The 19,091-nt window shown below is 39.5% G+C and overlaps 1 protein-coding gene across 3 annotated transcripts in view; it reads right to left on the reverse strand.

Moving 5' to 3' along the window:
- Ets65A (DNA-binding protein D-ETS-3) overlaps positions 1 to 19,091 on the reverse strand; it is a 79,977-nt gene that overhangs the window by 29,852 nt on the left and 31,034 nt on the right. For all 3 annotated transcript variants that reach the window (XM_076369242.1, XM_076369241.1, XM_076369240.1), the window contains exon 3: positions 695 to 754. In XM_076369242.1, coding sequence (XP_076225357.1) covers positions 695 to 754 — 60 coding nt within the window. The remainder of the gene's footprint in view (positions 1 to 694; positions 755 to 19,091) is intronic.

Raw genomic sequence — 19,091 nt, forward strand, 5'->3', positions numbered from 1 at the left:
ACGCGTGAACTTGCGACCAACGACGCCCACCGCCACCCACCCCCTTTAGCCCTTTAGGTAACACGCGGCGAATCGAGAACGAGACGCGGAAGGAAAATCCCGACGAGAACCACCCGCTACTCTTTTCCTTTTCTCCTCTATTTTCTCAAGTTATCGAGTCGAGCGCGGTGGCGTGACCGGCGTCAGTTTTGGAACGAGTTTTAGGATTTTGACAATTAACAGGAGGATTCTACTAACGTAAAAAATGTTGTTTTTCTTTCTCATTATTGTAGGTGCAGAATTGAGATATTTTTACTGGTTTATTGTGTTAAAAGGTCTATTAATGTTCTCTTTACATTTGGGCAATATTATGTTGTTTTATAGATGAAGTGTTATTGGACAGTCGACTGTAAGGGAAGAATTTCGGCTGTTTGAATAGTATTCTTATCACGTGGATGTTTTAGCTTCTACTGGTTCTATATATTATACGTTCTAATTCCTTGTATCACATCGAGGGATATAGTGAATTACTTTCAGATGATAGTAAAAAATTATCACACTATTCTGAGGTGATAAAGAACTTTGTGTATTTACACATTTCTGGGATTGATTTCGAGATATTAAATATCGATGAAATGTGCATTACACCTAAGATACTATATCATAAATATAATAACGGAGTTTTCATGACGTAACAAAAGATGACGGAACTTACCCTGTCCAGGAGCCGGCGACGTGGCGTGGCTCCAGCCTCCTTTGTACGAGCTGCTGGCATCTGTAATAAAAAGCGACGACATTCAAGTAAATAAAAATTGTTCGTTTCATATTCGGCGACGTGTCGTTGAAACAATCGAACATTTTATTCAGTTTTCAACGATTTCCGTGTGACTCATGACACTTCGGATTGCATTATGTCGAATCGATTCAAATGTTACTGAGTTAATCGACACAACATTCGTATAACACATGAATTATTCATTTTCTAAGGTAAGTAATAACAAATTGGCTATGTTACGTTAAAACGTTTAATGATTATTTTAATTCTAATTCAAATTTGAAAAGACCTAAAAATGGAGTTAGTTGCTTTGATTTCCAATTAATTCATAAAAAAATTCTTTCTGTAATTCAAATTTCCCGCCAATCAAGGAAGAAGACCGCAACGACAACAAAATGGCAGAAAATCGCCATTGATCGAACACGCGAAGTACAAAGCACGTGTTATGCCTACTTCGTCATACCTCACATGCGAAGATTACACATCTCTTCTCATTTTTTTTCTCCCCTTCTTTCCTTCTTCCTTTATTTTTTTTTTTTTAGGTCACGTTGTTAGAAGACGTATACCGTTTGCAATTGCAAGTTAATCAGTTCCAGGAATCGCAAGTGGTCATAAAATATATCTGATCGGCCGGTCCCGGACGGCAGGTTGAAAAACAATCCTCCGGGAAAATCTTTACGACACCTTAATGACACCGGGTCTGCGTGATGTGGCTTCAAAATATAATTTAGAGCGGACTGCACGGTTAAACTTTTCCCCCAGCGAATAAATCTGCCCTTTGCGCCACCGTGCTCGATAGTTCTCGTAATTTCGATTCTTCAGGACACGAAACCCTTAGTAAAAGTTCAAAAATGATGGCCTTCAGTCGAACTTTGTTTAAGGTTAAAAGTTCAAATTATCGCAATAGTTAATGAACAGACTGTGATTTCTTTGTTCTTACATTGGAAATAAACTAATGGAACTTGAAAAAGAAGCATAATGCTCTTTAGTTGCGTGTAATATTCACAGAAAGGATTAATAAACAAAACTTAGTAGAGATTCTAAAAACAATCCATTTTATGCAAAAAGTAAGATGGAAAATTTAGACTTAAGAACTTTTGATTTGAAAATATAAAATCTGTGTTTTATGCTCATGTGTAGAATTAAAACGTTTGTCTTATTCTTAATTTCCTAAAATTATTTTTCAAAAAATGACATCGAATAGAAAGTAATTTCAAATACGTTCCAAATAATATGAAAACATAAAAAACTCTTAAATTTAATAAGCTCGAAATTCTTACTCAACTCGTAGGTTCAAAAACATTAGATTATAGAATGTGCCTAATTATAACATTTTTAAACTTTAAAACACAAGGAAGTGTTCTCAAGAACAGAACGACTACCATAAGGAATTTTTCACAAAATCCGCAGTCTACTTAAATCGCAGGATTAATTTGATTATGTGTCACAATAAAATACTCAAAGAATGAAATATATTCGTGTTTAACTCCGCCTAATGGGAATCGTGAGCTCATGATCAAGAATGCAGCAAGTGCAGTACAACTTTAATTGTTAATATCCTGAAAACTATTAGCCACTGATCCCTAAGAGGGGATACTGACGTACTTGGCTCGACGAGTACCACAGTTTATCAAAGGCTCATTAAAAAGTCAGTTCGAACACACTCTGCGTCGTGCTACTCGCGTGTCCGACGTGTTTCAACTTCGAATAGAATATTTTTCTCGTGTTACTTTCTATCAAATTGCTCAACAAGATTTTGCAACAATATTTTTGTCACTGTTGCTAAAACAATTTTATGGATTTGGATTCAGTTGACGATTAATATCTTTACAAAAATATTAATTCTTTTCGGTTTAATAGAATTCGATGTTGAAAGATTTCAAATTATAGTAAATAATCTAAACAACTCCAATAATTATTTTTATCGACCAGTTACTTTCAGTTAAGCGCTTCAATATATTCGTTCAGATTTTCTTTAATCTTTTATTGCCACGAGGGAATGTTACGTTGCTATGTAGTATTATCAAGCACTTAATTAATTCACCTAGACAGTAAGGAACACTCAAAGCTCTCGTTTTAAACTCTTTTCTTTACAAACACGTTACCATAATAAAAAAAGATAATACTTACATAATATAAAAAATAAAACAAAAAATATCATTTCTACGTGTCATCCAAGAATTAACACGTGGAATGCCAATCAAATTGAATTACAATAATTCACTCAATTGAACGTTGATTATTTCAAAACATTTCTACATTACAAATAAAAATAATGCGGTGACATTCGATAAGATAAACATGCAACAACAATAATACAGTTCAATTAAACTATTCGATATTATATTTTTATCATTTTGCCCTGTGAAATCGCGCAACATTCAACACATTTAGCACTAAAACCACCGAGCATTTATTACAATTGACATACAATTCTTATAAAGATTTTTTTAGACTTTAAAAATATCAATCATTGCAAAATAAGGAAAGTAAAATCCATCACTTTTAAAGGCTACGGTAGTTCTAGTGTTAATTAACCCTTTGCGATCGAATGTCACCATAATGACGCTTCGATATCTAAAACCGAAAACTGCAACTGAATACTTGAATTATTCACTTAACGACAGGCTGACATGTGGTTGTTTTTCTTTTATTATTTAAGACTTCGATGCATAATTCAGTCTTTTACGAAAAGAAATGTTAGAAGTTTGACCCCTTGCTCTCGAAGCTCTTTTTTACTGACATTACCAGCAACTCGAAGCAGTTTTAATAGAAAAAGCATATTAATATATAAATAAATGATACGCGCATGAAAAGGAAAGTCATAGATGTATTTTACTGTTTTTCATCGATTATAGATATAAATATTATAATATATTTAATGACAAATTTTTGCAGTTTGCAATAACAAATTTGAAATGACTTCGTTTTGAAGCCCTCGAGTGCAAAGAGTTAAGACAGTCTCGTCCGCAAAGAGTTAATAGAAAATGGCCAACCGTCAAGGGTTAACCTTGTATGAAACGCTTTTCGCCGATCATAGTTCAGCGTATTCGCGTCTAAATTCTTCAAACACGTTTATACCCCGCGCAAACGACCTTATTTACGTAAGAACCCGATACTCCTGACAATAGCCTAGAAAGTTTGCACCGATTGGACAACAAAATCGGCAAGCCCCGACACCGGTTCACGCGGTTCCGTGGGCGCTGGCTTCGCAGCCGCCGGCTCTGTTTGCAGACAGATATATTTTCATTTGGCAGTTATTGGCACGAGGGTCGGCCCTGCTGTGTACATATGCGCGGCAGTACGTCATGCTGCCGCAGAAACTCCTCCGTCTTTCTGTGCAAACAACGACTTTAGGCGCGTAGAACCCGGCTTTCCTGACCTTTCGCCTTTCCCTGGCACCCTTTGATCTGGACGTGCCGAGTCCATTAATGGACGCCTCGAATTTCACGTTCCTCGAATGCTCCGCTTCAATCGCTAGCCGACCCACGAATTATCTACTTTTATATCTGTTTCCCAGATTCCGTGGAATCGGAAATCCGCGTCGGAGATCACCGGTAAGAAGCAAATTTGGGTTTCTATTAGGCTGACAACTGGATTTGACACCTTTTGCTTTTGGTGATTTTTGTTCATCTCTTATTAGTTGAGTGGTCATCGTTCTTTCATTACATTGCTTCAATCGTTTAACCATACGCTAGTGAATCCAGGAATGATTTATTTGTACATTTATCTTTTAGATTATATGGAATCGAAAATCCGTGTTGGAGATTGCTGGTAAGAAGCATGTTTATGATTCTATCAGGTTGGCAACTGAATTCGTGAATTTTTGCTTTTTCGGGTTTTTTCTCTGTTATTAGTTGGAGGATAAGGGCAGTGATTAGAGGGATATGGTTGGAAATTGTTGTGGTGCTGATATGTAAGTTTTAATCTGATTATGTTTAGGTGAAATGTAGAAAAAATCAGTTTACTCCAATGAAAATTATTCTGAAATAGGACGTCTAATTCGCTTACTGTATAGTTCAGATGATGGTTTAAGCGATTACCGCTTGTTAGCTGCAGACCGTTACTGTAAAGTTGAGAACGTTGAAACGTGCCAATCCATGCACGTTTTGATTAAAAAATGAACACTGCTAATCGTGTAACTTCAAGAAATAATTATGTTTAAGAAACATGCAAGTCGCAAATTTAGTCGCCAACCTAATAATAATACTTTCTTTTCTATTTTTATTACATTTCTGAAGAGATTTCAAAAGACTTAAGAGTGGTTTTACTCCCTTTACAAGAATGTAGGCAGCTAGTACACGACACTAGAAGTACACGACAAGTACTGTAAACGTACAAGTCGAATGTTTTCACAGATTCTAATTCCTTGTAAGGTTTTATACAAATTAATGTGTCATACTTGTAAATTTACAAGTTGGTAATTGCATTTATTGTAAAAAACCGATCGTATACGTAGAACTAGTGATATAGAAAAATGTTAAGTTTAACACAGTGGTCAGCGGAGCTTTCAAAACTTCCATTCTATTTATAGTAAAATAAATATTTTCTAATAAAAATAGTATACATTTAATTTTAATAAATATATCTAATACAGATTACTAACGGATAAACCATGAGAATTTATCGTAGGAGCACTGATTTATAGAAATTAATTAATTAAATAGATTATTTATTATTAATTTAATTACGAAGAAAATAGTTGAAAACGTATAAAACCTGTCTCAGAAAGAAACAGATTTAAAAAGAGGCTGACCAATGTGTTCCTTCTCTACTGTTATGGCACCTTTCCTTAGACCTAATCCTCTTTTTATGGTCCCGCTGGGTTTACCATTTCATTATCCCCTTGTCGTTAAGTACACAAGGTAAATTGAAATTAAAACACGAGACTCACATAAATGAAGAATAAAACAGCTTAACCAAACTACATGCCAAATGAAAATAAAAATATTTCAAACCAAATCACATCCAATACAAATAACCACGACTATAACACAAAAAAGACCTACAAACATCAAACAAGCCTCCATAGATCCATTTTCTATCTATGCAAGTTCTCCTGCATCCTTTCATGAAGAAAACAACCCTTCCCTCCAACAACAACAATTCCCTCTTGAGATCTTCTACACCTAAACCAGTCCTGCACTAGTCTTTCTAATTTCTAAACTGCTTCCATTTCACCAAAAAAGAAACTACAGTAGTGCCCGTGTTAACTTAACTCTGGTCTTTATTCAGATAAAGACTCAGTCGGATAATTCAGCTTATCCTCTTACCATCATATTATTTTTTTAACCTGTGCAGATTTCAGCGGTTTCTTATTTTGCCAAAGATCATACTGAATTTAAAAATAATATAAAAAACCGTTACTAGACCACGATGTCTCGACTTTTTCAACAACACATCAGATATACAGATAAGCTAAACCCCGCAGCAGGATTAAGTTCAGCACCCAATTAACAACTCTCGCAGTGTCTCATTTCCTCCAAAAATCTCGCTAGCTTTCCTCGTCCTCTACCATACCGTATCATTAATCTCGAAGCACTGGGCGTCGGAAAAAAAAGAATGCTCATGAATCCTGCGAATTTAACCGTGCACATTATACCAGAACTCAACCGAGCACTACTGTACAATCAACAAAAACCAACGCGCACGATTCAACAATCCACGCAGTCACCACGTAGTCGCCGAAGCGTCCAGGATGATTCCTTCAGAGGAACATTTGAAAAGCATCCTTTCCTGTACACTGGGTATCGGCGTAAATCGAACGTACCGGCGAACAGCATCGATAGATTGGTGAACGCGGTGGTTCGTGGCAGTTCCGCGGCGGTGGTCCCGCTGCTCTTTAGGTCGAGCATCGCGCGGTCCGTTGGTCCCGCGTGGCGGCGGCTGCTGGTCACCCGGCAGCAGCCTACACGGGATAGCGTCCCCTGGACGGCCCTGTCGCGACGAGCGTTCGCGTTCAAGGTACGATGAACGTGGTCCGTATCGTCGGCAGGTGAGTAAACCGCGTGAACGGCCAGGACATATCAGCCCTGAATTGATGGATCAACGAACAACCTGTTTCACGGTCGCGCTAACGTGTCGGTCGACGAACGGGACAATCGTGGTTCCTCGGCGACGGTCTCGGCACGGCGGATGATCGCGTTCGTTGCTGCTGATCTGCTGCGATACGTGGCCGATGCCGCGGCAAGGCAGCCGATCATCTTGGCGACCCGCTCTGAGTGACACTGCCGCGGATCCTAGCCCCCGGGGGTTGTTACGCATAGGACACCCTCTGTTCCCGCCCCACGCGTCGCTACCATAGCTGGAAGCTGCCCGCTGGGGGGTTGGTTCGCTGGAACTGTGGCCCAAAGTGGGCGGAGCAAAGAGGATCCGCTTTTGCCACCCACACGATTGGAGGGGGCGGTTAAACGCTTGCGCCCTGGACGCACCAGGTTCAACGGGGGTGAGAGAGGAGTCGGAGGATGAGGGGTGAGTCGATGAGAGAGGCCCTCGAGGGACGGATAGGTGTGTATATAGGAGTGCACGCGCGAACGGCAGGTTGCTAGGTGGCTGGCCACCGACCTACCGGACCTACTGCACTTACCGACCGGCGTTGTCGACGACGTAGTTTGCCCCGGTAACGACGTGCCACCGGTTCCCTTCCGGAACAAACCCTCTGTGGTAACGGCGCCCATTTAGAGAGAATGGTCAGGGAATTTCGGCTGTGACGGGCCAAGGTGTTTCCATTATTCTTCGGGAATGGACGGGGTACTTTCTTGCTGGGCGTTACTTATCTTTTGCTTTGGAATGTTTGTTTCTTTGGTTTTCTGGCTTCTTTTCTTTTCGAGGAGTCTTGGGGTTGATGGCTCGAGAGTTTCGTTGTTTCTGAGGAATTTTGGATGGAGCAGGCTAAGGTGTTTCCGTTATTCTTCGGGGGCACTTTCTAGCTGTTGGTTATCTTTTCCTTAGAATGTTTATTTGCTTTTTCTTCTTACTGTTTCTGCTCTTTCCAAGGCGATTTCTTGGCGGTTTGAGAGTTTCGTTGTTTCTGTGGAATTTAGGATACGACTGAGGTGTTTCCATTATTCTTTTGGAATAGACAAGGCTTTCTGCTGTCGAGTGCTACTTGTCTTTTCTTTGTGAGGGAATCTTCGGATTGATGAGTTAAGAGTTGCATTGTTTCTGGAGAATTTTGGATGTAGCAGGCTGAAATTCTTCTATTATTCTTTGTGATTCTCTTGTTGAGCAAGTGGAACTGGTCAAGTTCTCTGTGTTCAATTTAATGACAGGATGGAATTTTGAAAGAATTTCATTACGTATTTTAATTCGTAAAAATGTTTTCATACTTTTTTACGACAGACAGTCTTCCAGATACATATTTTATTTTGGTCCTGTTCCAAATTTCTTCCTCTTTAGTATCAGAAAATATGATTCTTTTTTTATGCTTGAACTCGAGAAGGTTACAGTAAACCTCTTCTAGAATAAATTTTCTAATTTTTACAGAACAAAATAAATAAACGACATATTTAAACAAACATACTCATCAAAACAGCAACCAATATTATGAAAAACAATAAAGTATTCTCTCTCAATCAAAATTAATCAAGATTAATAATCTATTCTCTCTTACAATTTACAGCTTAAAGGACCATCTTAGTAGAATCACTTCTCATAACTCGCAGGCCGTGAATACAACTAATATACACAAAACGTAGTAAGTATAACTTACTTTAATATAATCCTACAATACAGTAATATTGAAAATAACATCTCACAATAACTTCAAAAAACACGCTACAACCCACTATTTTAATTCATAAAATACTAAATAAAATAATATTTTAATGTAATACTATAAAATCGTAATGTCCAAACTTCACCCTGAAAGAATCATTGAAAATGGAATTTTTGCGTTACAATCTACTATTCCATACAACATCCGAGCGCAACGCGGTTTCGTTCGCGTAAACAACCGTGCCGTAAACTTTCTTCGCCGTTCCCGGTGCCGCACGATTGTACAATCAATTAATTAAGACAGGCCCATGTTTTCGCGGGACAAAGCAGATTTTATTGGAAATAAACCGGCCGGACGCTGCACATCGTTCGCGAAGAGGGGAGTGGCGGGCGGGCAGAGGCCGGCCGAGTAATTGCAACGAAATGCAAATCGCGTTAATAACCGGGTCATCGCGTAATTCTCCGTAACGCGAACGCACGCGGTCGCCGCGCGGCCGTAATAATTATTATAATTTGCTCGGGTCCGAAAATACCGCGGCCATTAAATGATATTCATTGACAGGGGAAATCTGGAGCCGGTGTTGATCGGTGGCCAATGCGGCAAATTAAAACGTAATTCCGCCGTCGGTTAAATATCACCGGTGCGCCCCTTCTGCCGCCATGCCACCGACTTCCAATATTGCGATCGGTAATTACGATCGTTTCGGTGTGTTTTTTGCCGCGATAATCGTACGCGTCCATGTCCCTGCAACAAATGGTTTCCGCGGATGTGTTTGTTAGTGACGAAAACATGATTCCACGACCGACGAATTTGTTTCGGTTTGTTCTTCGCTGCGGGGAGGAAATGGGAAATGAATAACGAATGTTCTTGCATTTGCCTGTTCTCATGAAAATTGTTAAGCGTAGTCGCTGTTTGCAATGTTCATACATTGGAATGATGTACATAAAATAGAAAAAGTCTTTTTTGCGTTTCATGGCTCGATTGCTTGATAAATTCTTCTTTTTCAGAAATAGATCTGAAGTAACAAAGATTACCCTTTTCTTCTGTATTGAAATTGTTTAGTATCATTCGATACAGAGACCATACTATTTGTAGATTCTTAACTGATTAAAAAAATCCGTTTTAAAGAGTAAACCTAAAAATAATGAAAGCTATTAAATATTCAACTGTCATTAAGCTACGAAAGAGATGTCTATTTCTCTGACTGTAATCTGCGTTAACCGAATAATGTATTTTTATAAACTGTAACGAAACAGCTGCAACAGCCGAAAACTACCGTTGCATCGAATAAATAAATAAATTAAATAAAGCGAAAACATCGAAACAGCGATTAAGAGCATAGAACGATAAAGTTGGCGGCAAGTGCGGCGCGCACAACGGCGGTATCGATAACTCTCGTTTGCCGCTTATGTTCGTGATTCACGCCACCAGGATATCCTGTACAACCGGAGGAGCCGGGCAAAGAATATCAGTCGTGACCGTGCTGGTTACGTCAATCTAACTCGTTCGGCGTGCTGCTCTCCTCTTCTGTTGCGTTATTCTGGCTCGACCCTTCTCCCGATAAAATGGAAAGGCCACGTGAAATACGTGAAATATCGAGCACTCGGCTGTCCAGCACCATTCATCAGTATTTAAATAAGTTTATTTTTATACGTTTCTTGTTTTCCAGTGTCGATTCTAGCTCGTCGACTCACAATTGCTTCATAACTTTATGTATTGCAAACTTCGGTTACATTTTTTATTGATCTTCTGTTATATGCTTTAGAAGAATTATTCTCACTTTTTCTTTCTTTTTTTGATTTTAATAGATGATATTTGTTTATCTATTTTTCTTTTTATTTTAATGTGAGCTTTATTTATATTTTTGTATCTCTGTATAATTCTTTTTTGCTTTATATTATATCTTTCTTTTTTCTTGAAATTTTTCTTTCTTTCGAGTACTTTTATTATATACTTGATACTTTCTATCAAACAGCTATCGTTAAGTAAAGTCAAATAATCTATATTATTGATCTATTTAATGAATAGTTTATTATACTATCTACAATTATCATCAATTACAAATAATGATGATCAATTAAATATTAATAATATTAAGTAGATACAATTACTACTATATTGATTATTAATAGCATTATTATTGTAACTAAATTATAGCTTCCCCTAAGTTAACGCGATCGACGAACGTCGAAGGCTGAAAGTGGCTAACGCATACGCATACGTCGTCAGCGGCCATTAAAGGGTTTATAACCGTGATTCACGCTATCGGGACACCCACGGCGAAATCATGATAAATATTTTCTAGTCGAAGGGTGTGAGCCCTGGGACACCTTCCTTGGAAAATGGTACTCGCCTCGCGCGCGACTTCTCGTATCGGCCGCATTTATCACGTCAGAATTTTCAATCTAAACCTCCACGGTTTACGCTCAATGCCATGATAACTGTTATCGTAGCGGGCGAGTTTATATCGTGGAAACTTTCTAAATGTTTGATCTCTTTTAATCTATTGCATTCCTTCTCTTTGGTTAGTTTGAAAAAAACAAAAAATGGTTTAACATTTTTACTGTCTGAAAATTAAACCAGTTAATTTTGCATTATTTTTTCTTCGTGTATTTTGTTCTCTTTATTATTCAGTTAAAAGTAATTCGGTACTATTAATAAATTTAATGTTCGACAGGACATCTGTTGCAATTGAAACTATAATTCAGCTATATAATTGTTATGACTTTGATATTAAAATAGTTGCAGTTTATTTATAAAATTATTGACATTTTTTCAGCTTTTGTTAATAATAATACAATATTTGATATCAAGTATTGTTATTAAAGGTATAAACGGAAGTATCCAGAATGTTGATATCCATAACATGTATACTAATATCAACAAAATGAGTGAGTACCATTTTTTATATACATAATTCTTAAGTAGCACCTTACAAAAAAGTTCCAGGTGAAAAGTTAATCTACTTCTGTATCCTGCCCCGTCATCGACAGCCGTCGACGGCGTCAAATGGCCAACTACCTAACCCATACACTTAGCCCCCCCCCCATTAGCCATTTAGACCCCCTAACTCGCTTTTAGAACCCCAGGACTCCAGCAACATAGGTAAGACCATGCAACACACATCGCGTTAGAATCGGAACCGTGTCGTTCCGGTCCTCGTGACCGAGCTGTGTTGCGCGCACACGCGTTCGGACAGAGGCGAACTAGGGTAATAAAGCGACCCGGTGATTAGAAATCTATACTGCCCCTTTTGCAAATAAAAGTACTATTATTGAATATTAAACATTAAATATTAGATATTAAATACTTGCTAGTTTATTATAATAGTTAATTATATGGTTCATTATAATTAATACTGTACAGTTTATTACACAGAATAAGTATTTTCAGAGTCATTTTAATATCATTACAATTAACATTACTTTACTTACTGCAACTTATATAATAGAAGCGTCTTTACAAACACTCTACATTTAAATTTAACAATAGCTTCTTTGCAGCCTTCGCAATATCACAGATAGAATAAACTTTCTTTTACTCGATACATCGCCCAGAAAATGAATCTTCAAATCTATACAAAAAGCTGTCACCCAAACGACATAACGGTCGAACTATGAAAGTTGTATCTATTCAAAATTGACCCTTTAAAAACAAATGTTGCTATACTAATCGCATCAAGTATTCCAATCTAAAGTTGCACTCATAGAATTTATTCTGCACTACTTAGAAAGTCACTCCTCAATGCATCTATCTATACAAAAGATTTCCAATCATTTCAAAAATGCCCAACAGTCAGCAAATTATCAAGTCAACAAAATATTCTAACTGGAGTTGGACTCATCGCGAAGAGCACAGGCGTGCCTACATAAAACAAGAAGAACATCGATATTTTCACACCTTAACTTCCATTGAACCACGTCACACGTAGCCAGGCCGTCCTTGCGCTGTGGCCGCCATGTTCACCTCTCGGGCAACCTTTCGAACGGGGAACCCCCTGAATTCGAGAGAGAGGAAGGACACGCGCGCGCCACGCGACCGCGTACGGCCGGCGGCGCATTTAACGCGCGATCGCTCTCGAGTGTCCGCCGCGTGCACGATCGGGGATTGAAGTACGCTCAGAGGGGGTTGCACCCCTCTTCCTCGTTCCGTCATCCCCCTCCTGCCCCTCGTAGCGCAATTCTCGCTTTCGTTTTGCTTCTCGCGGCACACGTCGCGCGTACCTTCGCTCCGCGGGCCCGGATGCGCGGGATCATCCTTCGGCTGGGAGTCGATTTCAGGGCTCATGGGGTTCGGGATTTATTGCCGCGACAGCGGGGGCAGGGTTCAAGGGAGAGATTCGGTTTCTGGGATTCCGATTCTGGACGATAACGATCAACACGACTGATTTGGATCGCGAAGATCTTACGTAATGTGTTGTCTGAGGTTTGAGATTGAGGATTAGGATCTTTGGAACTTAGTGTCTATCGATTTTGTTGGAGGTATTATTGGGTTTGAGGGTTGTTTGAATTGTTCATGGGTTTGACGCTTCTGTTGTAACTTTAGTTTCTGAATGCTTTCAGATTTTGGTGGTAAAATGTTTGATTGGTTTTGTGGATGTTCTATGTGTGTAATTTTAGAAAATTCTTGGAAAATATGTGAGAGGTGTTTCGTTTTATTTGAATTATAGAAGTATACTGGAGATATATAGCGAGTATCTGTTTAGGATTCACTGATTCTACTTCATAGCAATACCAGCGAATCCGAGATTCATCTCTTACAAAATGAGTTTTTGTAATAGAAATGAGTAAAATCTGTAGTCAAGTTGTACCTTTCTTTTGCTACGTTAATTTCAATATTGAACTGTTATTTAATGGGACGACTGAAATCGAAACGCGACGATTACAAATAAGTTGTACGTACTTGGAAAAATTAGTATGGCGGGAATCAGATAAAAAATGACGGAATAATGTACAACTTTCACACGATGCGATTACCTTTTTTCCATCACTATAACTTTCATTTTGGAATAGGCTGCTTGATTGCAGAGGCCCTTTGTTATTGAGATAGTGGCGTGCTTCGGCAAGGGAGGTGGAGGGTGGCGTGCGCGACCTGTATTGACCAGGCCAGTATGTATCATACATCGTCACAGAGAATTTGAATAATGAATATATTAGCACGTTTCCGGTTGTTACGCGACTCTTTTCGTGTAAAAACTTCATCGGTCTGTTAAGGAACGAACAAATTTTTATTTGCAAATCATTTATCGAAAGTAAAAAAGAGATTGCGAAAACACTATTTACTCGTAATTATAAAAATTACTCTAATAATTACTTGACGCATAAGGAAACAAGGGTATACTCATAATTAATCAACAATACGTTAAATTATTGTGCATTAAACCGCCATTAAATGTAAATAAATCAAATGTATAATCACTAACTACAATTCAATGCAGGAAAGATACGATGAGACCGATTATCCTCCTAATCAACCCCAAATAACTCACTTCCCAGTGAATCTCCGCACACCCCGCCACTTCAGCGCTGAAAATTTTACCGTGGCGTCGTCCGTAAAATAGCTCCCATACCTCGCGACGATAAACCCCGTTACACGTTCACCACCCGGGGAAAGACCGAGCGTCTTTCTCTCCCTCTTCGCCTGTCCGGGGAGCCCGATTACCCCAATAGCGGCCGTTGCGACTATACGAGTGCCATCCTGAGCGCAATCGTCGGGACTCCTCGGGGTCACTTCGGGAAGCCGGTGACAGGGTTGCTGAATAGCAGAGTGCTGGGATTCTCCGTGCATTATCCTCGGAAATCTTTCTTGTTGTCGCAAAATTAATTTAGAGGCAGTGGACGAAGGAATATGTTGTTAATTTTAGATAGATTGTCTAGGGCATGCTATGCAATATTTCCCTATTATTTTGTTCGAAATTAAAACAAGTTTTTATGAACATTTTCATTTTTAATATTATAGTTTCTTTCGTTCTCCCCCCCCCCCCCCCCCCTTCCTTCTTTTTTCAATCCTACAGATGGTTGCTTAATACTGACAAGAGTCAGTTGAACAAAGAGCTATGCTTGAGTCAAAGGTCGATGCTTCCGCTTAGTAATTTTGTTCTAAAATTTGGATACATATATCAGTGGTGTTGGTTTTAGCCGCTCGTGGTAATTTTAATAATTACTTATAAGCTACAATTTTATAATAAACTTGGACTAATCAATTCCCCATAATTAAACTTAAATTTTACTTCGAAACTTCGCCTTTCTAATCAATCTCCTTCCGCGTTCCTATTGTGCCTTAATAAACATAACATATTGCACTACTTTATCATCGATTTCCACGCCCCAATACAAAATCCGAACAAAAAAGTGGCAGGCAATCATCTTGGAGGTCACTTCGGGTTCTCCGGGCAGTGTGCGCTGTGGGGATTTCCCGTGCATTATCTTGAGATAGCGCGGTAGAGCGAGGCTGCCTTCGGTCGCCAGGCTGCGCAGCCCTCGGTATCGGCCGCTGGGGCGATGAGAGAGTATCATTGTACGGCATGAAACATGACAGGGCCGGCTATTGTACTGGGAGACGCATAGCTACGAGGCGGCGAACGGAACGACGACGGGGGTAGCCAGTTACCACCACCCACCCCTCAACCCTGCCCCTCGCCCTGTTCAGCTCCGCTTCCGTCCGCTGCCGACTGCCACGAAACGCGCACCCCTGCACCATTCGAAGTTCTTCTCTCCGGGCCCCGTAACATGATAAGAAGCGTGTCACGTTCGTTACGTTTCGCTGGGGTGCTAGGTGGTGGGGGATGGCTAAAGGGGGGAGGGCTGATGGCTAAACGCTAGCGATGATAGATACCCACCGGCAGATAATTCTTCGCATTCAATTTGTACAATATGCTGAATCCGATGTCAGATACGCGGCACGCCCCGAGTGAAACCGAATCGGATCGGGAGAGCCGCTAGATAAGGGTCACGGAAATGGCTTTCGTTCACGGTGCTGCGGCCTGATTTCAGGGGGTACCTGTTCTGCCTTTTTCGTGGGATGCGGTTGACTTTGGGGTAGTCGATTAACCCCTTGGTGTAGACGATATCGAGTCGGATTCGTGAGGAAGTTCTTAAGTGAAGGATACAAAAATGAAGTGTTAATTGAGTAACATTTAGGGTCCAAATTGAATACTATTTTATTAGTATTACTTGATGCGTTCTGGAGTGAAAGGTATAGATTAATTGGGGATTTTTCTTTGTTGGTGAATTATTAACACGTTGAGTGCCGTATGATTTCATAGAGCAAATACATGGAATGGAAAAAATCAAATATTGAATCATTTGATTACATTGCATTATCGTTATTGCACGTTCGTCTAGCTGAATGTCACCGCGTTAGGTAGCATTATTTATAATATAGAAATGTTTTCAAATGATCCTTGTTTAATTGAGTGAACCATAGTAATTCGCTTTGGTTGGGGGTCACCGGTGACTCCCACGGTATTCAACGTGTAAAGATAATATGCCAATGTTCATTTTGGATTTGGGAAATTTTCAAATGTACGTAGTGCGGTCCATAATTTCGAGACCTAACATAGAAGAAAAGATTGGTAAAGAAAAACACTTATCTTATTTCTCAATATAGTCACCCTTTATTTCAATACATTTTTTACACCTTTGGATAATTGCATCTATACCACTGTACAAGTACTCTGAAGTTTTGTTTCTAAAATGTTCGTTCACGACTTCCTTCACCTCTTCATCGGTGCCAAATTTCCCTCCTCTGAGATCCGCTTTTAATTTTGAAAATAAAAAATAATCGCTAGGAGCTAAATTTGGATTGTACGGTGGATGGTTTATTTCAGTGAAGCGTAATTTGCGAACGATAGCTTTTGTTAGGGCAACAACGTGGACTGGTGCTTTATCGTGCAGCAGCCGCACACCGCGGCTAATTTTTGACATTCCTAGATAGTCATGAAGGATACGAAGAACAGTTGTTTTGGAAAGCGTTGCGATTTCCTTCGTCTTTAATCGACGATCACTCAGAACCATTTGCTCCACTAACTTCACGCTTTCTAGTGTGACCTCGCTGACCGGTCGACTACTGCGTGGGTCATCTTCGATTGACCCTCTTCCGCAACGAAATAACTTCGACCAATTTTTGATCATACTATACGACGGTGCAGAGTCGCCATGAACATTATCTATCCTTTCCTTGATCTGGTTTGGCGTTAATCCTTCTATAGTTAAAAATTTAATTACCGCACGATGTTCAAGTTTTTCCATTTCTTTCCTCACCTCGTCAACTTGCACTTGCTTTTTCGTCTGTTGCTCGGAAACTGATGTTCGCATCGCAACTAAACTACGTATGTATATTAATAAGATGTAGAAGTTCCTTGACATAATGAACATTCGGTAAAATTTGTGACGGAAATATCTTAGGTCACGAACTTATGGACCGCACTACGTAAGTGCACAAATATGCACTGTTTCGTCATTGATATATCAAAGATGTATAGGTTTGATTGGATATTAAAAATATCTGTTTAATATTTTTGATTTCTGTTTTGTATCATCTTTGTGTAACAACGATTGTTTCGGATTTTATAATCTAGTGTCTAAGATGACCAGTATATGAGATACATTAGATGTAGAAGAGTCACCGAATTTTACATATAATCTATTTTATTCCGTTGGGATTTTCCTAGACGTTCTGTCAGGTTCGGGGGTAGGGCGACGTCGAGGCACGCGTTTGAATTTATGAAACCTTTTCTCGAGTATCTTTGCACAGCATTTTAAAGTCGCGAGCATCCGTAAGCGCGTACCGGTGGCATGTTTGTCGACCTGCAACCGGCACTGACACAAAGCTGAACGTTTACGTTTACAGAAACCCCCTGTTCCGATTGAATCCCGCACTGCTTGAACGAGATAATGACGGCTACCGACGCACCCTCTTCAAAATTCATGGAGGGACACCACGAAAGTCCTACTTCTCAATTCAAAATTCTATTTCTTTTATTACCTCTGATGTAGACAATTGAAATGTTTATGGATGTTAAATCTTTAGTATTAGTATATTTTTAGCTTTCCAACCAAAAGCTACTTCTAACCATTTGTAGTAAAATGATAAAAAAATTCCTGACAAATTTAAAAGAAAAGTCACATTCTTTGTATCGAAAGTTCAGAGATCTCGATCTTGCAATTGTATCACTTCCCATAGACAATAATTTCCAAACGAAGGCAAACAACATAATAAAATTTTAATACAGGGAACATTGAAGCCAATACAAAGAACGAAATATGCATAATCCTATTCTTCGTAGATTACTTTTCAAAATTATTAATTTCCATAAGCATCCGCACTGAAATTATTCCAAACACGCTCATTCCCGTTTCATAATAAAGCAAAAACAACAGAAAAAATATTCGCTCGGAGTCCGCGGGTCGTCTACAATACCGAAAGGAAGAAGGACAGAAAAGAAAAACAGATAAATACCTAACGGGGCATGGAAGGGGGGCTGGATTTAATCGTCATTTTTTATTCGAACGAGAGATCCCGGCCGGATCGTCGCGGCCGGAAGTTCCGTAAGAGCCGGGGCGCGCAGCGGCGGTACCGAAACCCCATTAATTACGTCATGGAAGAACGCAGACGTTGGCTCAAACAAAGGAGAGTCGGCCCGAAACCACCCCCCTTCGGGGGGTAGCCGGCTCGCAGCCCCCGAAGTCTGCGCTCCTCTCGTTCGTTGCACGCTTCATATATCCAGCCTAATTACGCGCGGATTTGCATATCTCCAGTCGCGCTGGACCGAACAACTTCGAGCTTTTGTTCCTGCCAACAGGACATCCGGTCCTATCCGGTCGGTTGTTGCCCTCGGAAGCGACCGCTAAGAGATTATTCCGATGGAAACGCGCGGTTCGTCTCACCAAGCCAATTTTTGGGTCTCTTAGAAAGTTGGATATCGACCGACAAAAATGATAGAAAGAAGAAAATGTCGGTGGATAGATGAGGAGACAAGGAGGCAGTATTCTGGTACTAGTTTTAACTGGTCGATTGGAGCCGCTGGAAGCGGTTGCTAAAGCCTAGTCCAGGCTGATAGATATTGTCTGTAGACAGTTTACATATATCGACTGTTGACAGTTTCTCATTATAGCGGAAAACAAAAGACAGAACAATGTTTGTTCATAGGTTGTCTCTGGACTTGAATTTTGAGTCCTGTTATCAGTGGATTAACTGTTAGAACGTGTCAGTTTAGACTGGGATTAAAAGGTTATTTTAATAGAAATGTGTGGTTTGTCCTTACCAGCTAGTTCTCAGCTCTTCTAGAAACTCTAAATACGAGATAAAAAACACCAGAAAAAAGAAAATGATAATCTATAAATGAGAACAAAAAGAGGCAAGAATCTGTTCCTGGCCTGACCAATTAATTGCTGCGTTTAAAAGCTGTTAATACAGGATTACAATAAAATTTCGTTTAAACGAACCTGTAACGGAACAACTAAGTTTAAATAACAATATTTTTGTAATAATTACAACTTTATTTCTCTTCACCATTTATGATTTTTCTATAATGTTCCGCTTAATATAAAAGCTTAACACATTGACTAGTCACCGATGACCAGGGCTTCCAAATTACTTGTAAACAATTATAATTTATAA

This window comes from Nomia melanderi, chromosome 7, assembly GCF_051020985.1.
Source record: "Nomia melanderi isolate GNS246 chromosome 7, iyNomMela1, whole genome shotgun sequence".
NCBI lineage: Eukaryota > Metazoa > Arthropoda > Insecta > Hymenoptera > Halictidae > Nomia > Nomia melanderi.